General features: G+C 49.4%; 1 protein-coding gene across 1 annotated transcript; it reads left to right on the top strand.

Annotated features, from left to right (window-relative positions):
* Positions 1-323: 323 nt before the first annotated feature.
* On the top strand, positions 324-7649 carry GIMAP6 (GTPase, IMAP family member 6). The gene is made up of 3 exons (XM_042927041.1): positions 324-600; positions 3040-3124; positions 5735-7649. The coding sequence occupies exons 1-3, from the start codon at positions 427-429 to the stop codon at positions 6514-6516; spliced, it is 1041 nt and encodes a 346-aa protein (XP_042782975.1). The 5' UTR covers positions 324-426; the 3' UTR covers positions 6517-7649.
* The last annotated feature ends 1344 nt before the right edge of the window (positions 7650-8993 follow it).

The following is an 8993-nucleotide window of genomic DNA, read 5'->3' as shown; positions in this document are numbered from 1 at the left end:
CTAAGAGAAAATACATTAAAGGAAGTTGGAGTTAAGGAGGGAGGAAGAGACAATGGGCATCCACTGCAATGGCGAAGGCATTGGTATGTGCAGGAGACAGGCAACTTGCAAACAAGGGAGGAGATCAGTAAAAAATCAGGCCCCTGGCACAAAATTTTCTGAAGAGTCTGCTGCTTCTTTCTAAGCCTCTGAGTTATCCTGGTTCAGGACAAAAATAATAACAATACTGATGTTCTTGTTTTTCCTGTTTCTATTACCAAAGCCACAAAGTGCAAACAGCACGTGTTCCGACTGAGAAGGGCTTGGCCCTGGGTGTTCTCACCCACTTCCTGTTCCCCACACAGCAGACTTTGCTCTTTCTTGAGCAAAGCTCAAGCAAAGCTTGAGCTGAGCTTTCTGATCCCATTTTACTGAAAACTATAAGCAATGTATTCTATATATTCATATGTCATGGACAGTTTCCTCTACCTCTTCCAGTCAAAGTCCCCAGAAGCCTGCAATGTGTCGTCCCTAAAAGGAGAAACAAAGAATTCACAAGACAGCACGGACCCAGGAGACAGAAAACATGACCATTCCTCTTCCTCTACGGCTGACAGAGTGGTAAGTCTGAGTGAGTGAGAGTGTGTGTTTGTGTGCGTGTGTGTGTGTTGTGTATGTATGTTTCTGTGTGTGTTGTATGTTTGTGTTTGTGTATGTGCTGTGTTTGGGAGTGTATGTGTATGGGTGGAGTGTGTGTGATGTGCTGATGTGTATGTTTATGTTGATGTGTATCGTGTGTTTGTGTGACTGTGTATGTTGTGTATTTGTTTGTGTGTGTTTGTGTGACTGTGTATGTTGTGTATTTGTTTCTGTGTGTATGTGGGTGTTTTATGTTTGTGTGTTTTGTGTGTGTGTTTATGTGTTTATGTATTTGTGAATATGTGTGTGGAGTTTTCTGATTGTATGTGTGCAGTGTTATGTGTGACACGTTTGTGTGTGTGTGTATGTTTGTGTATAGGTGTATGCTGTGTTTATGAGTGTGTGTTTGCAAGTTTGTGAGTGTGTGTATGTTTGCAAGTGTGTGGGCGTGTGTTGTGTTTGTGAGTGTGGGTGTGTGCTGTTTGTGACTATGTGTGGTTGTATTTGAGTGTGTGTGTGTTTGTTGTGTTTGTGAGTCTGTGTGAATGTTTGTGAGTGTGGGTGTGTGTTTGCGAGTGTGTGGGTGTGTGTTGTGTTTGTGAGTGCACGTGTGTAGTGCGTGCAGTGTGCGTTTACAGTGGTACGAACCCATCCATGAATAAGAGTCAGAAGAACTCTGTTCCCTGCTCGAATTCACTGTTTAGCTCTGAGCAAGATGCTTTGGCGAGTTGACTCTCCTCCTGAGAAGCATTAAGTGGGGGGACATAGCTGCTTATGCTCTGTGCTGGAGACAAAACCTACCAAGTGCGGTGAGGCAGACGTGTGAGGTGCTGGACAGGCAGGGGCAAAGCAGCGAGGCCTGGGGCGCGGGCTTACTTGTTGGTGCAAGGCTGGGGCACACAGTACAAATTTTCTGCCTGTGCTCCTCACCCAGCTCACCTACCCGCCCTGCTCTTACCTTCCACTGAGCCTCCCCTTCTTTCTAAAGGAGTCACGAGATTTCACTGGTGAAGTACTGCCTCAGTTTCCACCAAGGATGTAAGGAAGCCAAGGACAAAGAGGTTGAGGGGTCTCCAGGTACAGAGATAGGAGCACTAATCTCCTTGTTCCAGAAGCCCTTTGGATAGGCAAATGCTGTGTCCCTGCTAGGGATAGCTGGGGACAGCTGTTCCCCTGACCTGGTCACTCTCTTTTCCTGAAGTCACATGACTTACTGGACTGTGACTGTTTTGAGCCTGGCCCTTCAGAGGTGACATTGCTAAGTAAAGCCAACAACCATACAGCACAGGCCACACTGACCTCCCGCTGGGCAGCTCCCAGGATAAGGGCAGGACTGAAGTCATTTGCCAGGTTAACAGAGTACAATGGCCTTCTGAGGATGTTGTGGCAATGGGAAAACCATGCCTCTCAGGGCCCCCTGTAGCTGGGTCTCCCCACACCCCACAGCCTTTGTCTGGCGACATTCATCTGACTGTGTCTCTGAGAGTCCTACATGTTCTGGAAAAACAGTCCTGGAGCCATGCAGTTTCCTCCCTGACTCCACAGAGAATATCAAGCAGCTATAGGCTGACGGGCCCCTGACATAGGGAACTGTGTTAGTCCATGAGGCAGGATGCACTGAGCGAGGTTACATGCTCTCCTCAGAAGGATGCCAGAAGTTCCTGGATAGAGTGGCATGGCCGTTCCCACAGGGGAGGAGACCTCAGGGACATTTAGTTCAGGCCTAGCATTCACACTTATGGGGACAATAAGGCCCAGGCAGTGTGACCATCCACTGTGACCAACTGATGGCCGTTGGAGATGAGCACTGCGGTCTCCTGGCTCCCAGCAGGACTCTGCCCCGCACCCTGATGGTCCCGTTCCTGTCCTCACAGCAGAACCTGGCCACCAACCTGTAAGCCCTCTGTAATTCTAACTTACTAACTGCCAAGCCTTCCCCAAAGATCAGGCCTGGACTACCCTTTTTTGGCCCAAGATCCCTGCCCCCATCCCCCCAGCCAGTCCCTCGCCACGACTTCCTGCCCATGCCCTCCAGATACACTGTGGCCACACCAGTCTTCCCACTGCTCTCAGGACCCAGTATCAGACCTGCCTCTGCTCTCTGTTCTTTTCTCTCCTCACAGAACGGCTCTAGGACCCTGTCTCTCCAAATACTACCTGCCACCTCGGCTGTCAGGCCAGTTCACAGTTCACATTTCTCCATGAAGTCTCTTACACTGCCAATAGAGACCACAGTAGGGGTGGGGGGAGAGGAGAGAAAACAGGGTCTGCAAAGGAAGGAGAGACCCCTCAGACGCCCTCCTCTCTCTTCTCATTCAGGCTGCTCCCCTCAAACCTAAGTTTCTGGCAAGAGAAAGGCAAAAGTCAGGTGCCTCTTAAAACTGTTGAAAAACCAATAAGACATATTATGGTTTTCTCTAGATAAAGAAGGAAGAATATGAAGAGATTGTCCAGGAGAATCCTGCAGGAGCACTGTGTCAGGATCCTAAACAAGACGTTATAGGAGGTAAACTACTTTCTAGCAGAAATGAGCTTGAGAGAGGTGTGGATGGGGATGTTTAATGACAGGTGGTGCACTGGGACAGGCAGCGGGGTCCATCCCTGTAGAGATTTGCCCACCTGGGCTGCCATCAAGGGGGCTTTGGGTTGGGGGGGTCTTCCTTTACTGCAGCCAAATAAGACGGAGAAGGCCATGATGGGCACAGTGGGGGAAATGAAGGGAGACACAGTGCCAGCCGCCCCCTTTACTAAATCTCTGTGCCAGGCCCAAAGAAAGGGGTCTGTGCATTCTGGGCTTTCTTCCTCAGGTAGGATGTGCTGATAGTCGGTGTGACCAAACAGCTCACTGGAGACTGAGGCTCTGCAGCCAACAGACCCCATGCAGGTGCTTGGCCGGATCAGATGGGAGAGCTCTCAGGGTCATACGGGTTGCAAAGCAGCATGTGAGCAGACAGGATGTACTTGGCTGCTGCCTCAGAACCGGGCTTGGCCTTCTGGAGGGGGTTCTCTCCAAAAGCTACTGCATCAGGGCCAGGCTTTTAACTTTCAAGGGCTCAACTTTGCCATCTACCTTGGGCAGACAGAATCTGGGAATGCTGGAAATCCATCCAATTTCCTGCCCAGAAGAAATTATTTGTGATTCATTATGTATTTTAACACAAACAGTTTTTTACTACATGAACTTCAATGGCCTGAGCCACTGGGAAAGAGCCTTATTAATAAACCACCAAAGCAAATTACCCGTAGAAGTGTTGATACCCGATTTACCTATTCTTTTTTTTTTTTAATTTTTTTGATGACAGAGACAGAGCATGAATGGGGGAGGGTCAGAGAGAGGGAGACATAGAATCTGAAGCAGGCTCGAACTCACAGTGTGAGATCATGACCTGAGCCGAAGTCGGACACCCAGCTGACTGAACCACCCAGGGGCCGATTTACCTATTCTTGCAGCAATCAAGGTTAAATATTACTTGAAAAATCCTCTCCAGCGCTCAAGTGGTATATTTAAATTCCAGTGGTGTGCTCTGGTCCCAGTCGTGTGCAGAGACAGGGTTTGCTATCTTTGCCCAGCTTTTCATTGGCTGGGAGGGCAGAGGTGAATGTTCCATGCTTCCTTGAAACCCTCATCCATTCACTCAAATTCCTTTCAAGTCAGCTGGGGGAAGCTGGAGGGAGTCAAAGCCATTCAGTCGGAATTGGCTGCTGGGTCAGCCTGGCCTGGGTGGCAGGCAGCAGAAAAAACATGTCATTGCTGAAGAGATTCTGAGGAAGTCAGTGCCCATCCTCCCCTCAGGAGGCTCAGGGCTCTGCTGTTGAGACACATCACTATCTTCAATGGGGGAACAGACTTGGAAACCATTTATTAGCTGGCATTTCTCTGTGTGCTCTGGGTCTCAGATCTGACAGTTCAGAAGGGAATTAATTCCCTTCCTGGTGCTCAGCCCCAAGAATCCAAGAACCTTGACACTAGGTTTCTCGATATTAAACTGGCATCTCCAAGTCTCTCTCAGCTCATGGTTCTGGCATTCTGCTGGGCGAGAATGTCCAACCCAGACTTCAAGGCTGCTGAATAGGAATGTGGCTACAGGGTGTTTCTGCACTTGGAGCCTGGGGGTGGGTTGAGATCGTCCCACACTCCCAACATTCTCTGTCGCAAAAGCTGAAGAAGGTGATGTGGTCAGACGCGAGAGGTCACGTGTTTCTTTTTCTTCCTGCTCTTACTGAGAAGGATCTCCAATCAGGGAGACTTAGGGAAGCCCAGGGTTCCATAGTCATAGTGGGCTAATTCCCATCTGGGTGAGAACAGGTGACCCTGATAAGAAATGTCAAAACCGAACCATAAAAATGTGGTATTCTAACACACCATCCAGCAATTCCCCTTCTGGGTGGATACCCAAAAGAACTGAGAGCCAGGGACTCAGACATTTGTACGCTGATGTTCACAGCAGCATTATTCACAATAGTAAAGGGTGGAAACAACCCAAATGTTCATATATGTTTATGAATAAACAAAATATGATACAAGCCTACAATGGGGTATGATCCAGCCTTAAAAAGGAGGGCAGTCCGGACACGTGCTACAACATGGGTGAATCTGAGGGCGTTATGCTGAATGAAAGAAGCCAGACACAAAAAAGCAAATCCTGCAATATTCCACTAGCATGTTCTACCTAGAATGGTCAGACTCCTAGACGCAGAAAGAACACTAGAGGTCACCAGGAATTAGTGCGGAGGGAGTAATGGGGAGTTGTGGTTTCATCAGGACAGTCTGGGATGATAAAAAAAATTCTTGAGGTGCACAGTGATGATTGCACATGATGTGAATGCACTGAGCGCCTCACCTCAAACTGGGTACAATGATGAATTTTGTTATATTCTATAATTTTTTACATTGTCTTTTTACCACACTTGTTAAAAAAGGTTTTAAAAAGGCTAGAAAGAACGTGAGCCTCCCCGCCCCCCTCCCCCCGCAGGTCTCCGGTGCAGAGGCGGGTCTTCCGCACCTCCCCCCCCCCCCACCCCCCCCCCCCCCACCCCCGCCGACGTCCTGCCCCGGGGAGCTCCCAGCCACGCGGCTCTAACCCCAGCTCCCTCTGCTTTGTTTCGGCGCTTCCAGGTCTGGGGAAGGCCCCACCGAGCCCCCAGAGACTGAGGCTCCTCCTAGTGGGGAAAGCCGGCAGCGGGAAGAGCGCGACGGGAAACAGCATCCTGGGCAGGAAAGAGTTCCAGTCTAAACTCAGCGCTCAACCGGTGACCCGGGCCCTGCAGAGGGCCAGCCGCGACTGGGCCGGCCTGGAGCTCGAGGTGATCGACACCCCCGACATCCTGTCCCCGTGTGCCCCGCTGGAGGCCGTGTGCGAGGCGGTCGTCTTTTCCGCCCCCGGGCCGCACGCGGTGCTGCTGGTGACGCAGCTGGGCCGCTACACGGAGGAGGACCGGCAGGCGGTGCGGCGCCTCCAGGAGACCTTCGGGGTGGGCGTGCTGGCCCACACGGTGCTGGTGTTCACGCGCAAGGAGGACCTGGACGGGGGCTCCTTGGAGCAGTACGTGCGGGAGACCGACAACGAGTCCCTGGCCCGGCTGGACCGGCAGTGCTCACGGCGCCACTGCGCCTTCAACAACGCGACGCGCGGCGCGGAGCAGGAGGCGCAGCTGCGGGAGCTCCTGGCGCAGATCAACTGCATCCTGTGGGAGAACAACCACCGGCACTTCAGCAACCGCGCCTACCGCTACTGCCAGCGGAATGGTCTGCGCGGAGACGGCCAGGAGAAGCAGGTGCCCGTGGGGAGCGGCTCAGAGGAGGCGCCCGGCGCGGAGCCCTGGCGAGAGGGTCTGTGCCAGATCCAGAAGGAATCGGAGGAAGTTTACAGACGTCTGCTGAAGAGGGAGCCCATTTGAGCCTCGGCCGGGCCTCAGCCTCCGTGGCCAGCTGTCGGCCTCTCCGTGCCCGTGGGTCCTTGGCCATCCCAGTCTCCTGATCCGCGGGTGCGGTCCGGAGTGCCCAGCTCGAACCCCCCGGGGGCCTTCATCACACCTTCTGGGGCGGTTGAATGGCTTCTACGCTGTAGGGAGCAGCATGCCAGGTGGAGCGGAGAACTCTGCAGTGCGCGGCCGTCTTTCTGGAGGGCTGTTGCTGCGCATGGAGAAGAGAGCAGAATGGGGTCTGGCTCTGGCCATCTAGCTGCATAAGGAGATAGGTATGCCTCGGGTGCACCTCAGCTTCTTTGAGGTTCTAGATGCTTCTGGAGAGTCTGACCAACTGATGGAAGCAGAATTGGAGCAGACTGGAGCAACATACCCGCCCCTAGTCTCTTTTCCTTCCTTCAAGCTGTGTGACAGAGGGTCTCCAGTTACCTTCATCTGGGAGGGGTGGGAAGTGCTGGAGGGCGGTCAGAGATCAGAGGACACAGCGTCAGGTCTGTTTGGTTTAGTCCAATGGTTAAGTCTCTACAACCAGATGCCCGCGGACTACATCTTGCAGTGTGGAGGCCGGGACACCTCTCTAACCCAGACCTAATGGACCTCTAAGAAAGTTTGAGCGTTTCTTTTGCCAGAATATTCAGAAAAGTGTCTCAGGGCCCAACAAGACTTATTTGGGGGTGCATACTTAAGTCTTTGTGCCAGAACCATTTATTAGATATGCCATCAATTTCCCACTGAACTGAAGCACGTTGATCATATGATACGTTTTCATATTCTGTAAGATCTATGTCAGGATTTTCAATTCTGTTCTTGTCTCCTACCGTTCTTCCTTTCTTATGAATAAAATATTGATTTCATTTCAGAGGCTTTGCGTATAATATGTCAGTCTACATTTTTATATTTCCTTTGTTATTCTCAGGCATCCATTCTTCAGGGTGAAAGCTAAGATCATTTGCATTTCCATTAGAAGATTAATTTCTTTAAGTGATCTTGTTTTAACTGTCAGCTTTGTTAATTTCATAACAGAAAATACATTGACCAAATGACAGCCTCATTCACTGAGTCTAAATGGCAAGTTACTCAAAACACGTTATCCAGTAAAAATCCTTGAAAAAAGAAAAATAAAATAATAAAATAAATAAAAATCCTAAAAAAATTGGTTTTAATTACATCAAATACAGTGGGTTTTTTCTCCTTTATGATTAAAAATCAGCGGTGATAAGTCCCACAAGATTTCAGGAGAAGGGATAGATGGGGCACTATCGCTCCCTCAGCCTCAGACAATGGGGGAAGACGTGTGTGGATATGTTCTGGAAACTCCACAGTCTGTGAACCAGTAAGAAAAAAAGTGATGTGGGTGGAGGTGGGGGTGGGCTGAAGACAGAGTGTTGTCTTGGCCGAGTCTGTGAAATCGCCAGCTTCAGAATTTGTGCCTTTCTAAAAACATCTCTACACTGAACAAAGCGTGAAAAATGGGGATGTGGACAACTAGAAGAGCTCAGTGCACACTAGGTTGTTTCCTCCCCCGCTGGGTCCAAGCATCTGTTAAAAGTATCAGGGGTTGTTTCCAGCTCCCAACACTCCTGTAATAACACTGAAAAACTATGTAGAAAATACAAAATAATAATAATCATACAACAGTTGCTTGAAGGCACTGGGGAGTGACCAAATGCAGGCAGACACTACAGGGAACTGTAATCCCCAAACTGTCTAGAAGAGATTTTTTGTCTGGAAGCCTGAAAGAATTGGTCACAGTACTGATGGCAGCAAAGATGGAACCTGAGGTTCCAGTTCACCAAGCATTCCATGGCGATACTGAAAGGGTCATGTTCCTGGAGTAAAAACCACATCAGGGCAAAGAGATTTGCTCTAAAAGAAGACCAAGCTCATGGGCATTGAGGAGGGCAACTTTTGGGATGAGCACTGGGTGTTGTATGGAAACCAATTTGACAATAAATTTCATATTAAAAAAATAAAAATAAAAATAAAATAAAATAAAAGAAGACCAAGCTCAAAGTAGTCCCTTCCTAGGAATGTGTAAAACCAAGCCTTCTCAAAGCCAAAGTGATCCACCAGTAATTTTTTAAAAATGTTTATTTATTTATTTTGAGAGACAGAGACAGAGCACAAGCAGGGGAGGAGCAGAGAGAGAGGGAGACACAGAATCTGAAACAGGCTCCAGGCTCCAAGATGTCAGCACAGAGCCCGACGCGGGGCTCAAACTCACAAACCGTGAGATCATGACCTGACCCGAAGCCAGATGCTCAACCAACTGAGCCACCCAGGCGCCCCGATCCACCGGTAATTTAAGTGCCTGCTACGACAAAGTCAATATTCTTCAGGAGATAGTAATATCTTGAGTCTCTACAATGTATTATCTACAATATCTTATAAATTATTAAAAATTCTTGTTTTCTAACATAAGGATAGGAAGTTATAAAATTTCCCTCTAC

Source organism: Panthera leo, chromosome A2, assembly GCF_018350215.1.
Source record: "Panthera leo isolate Ple1 chromosome A2, P.leo_Ple1_pat1.1, whole genome shotgun sequence".
Classification (NCBI taxonomy): domain Eukaryota; kingdom Metazoa; phylum Chordata; class Mammalia; order Carnivora; family Felidae; genus Panthera; species Panthera leo.
Note: the sequence above shows the minus strand (reverse complement) of the source record. Positions and strands in the feature narration are given on the sequence as shown.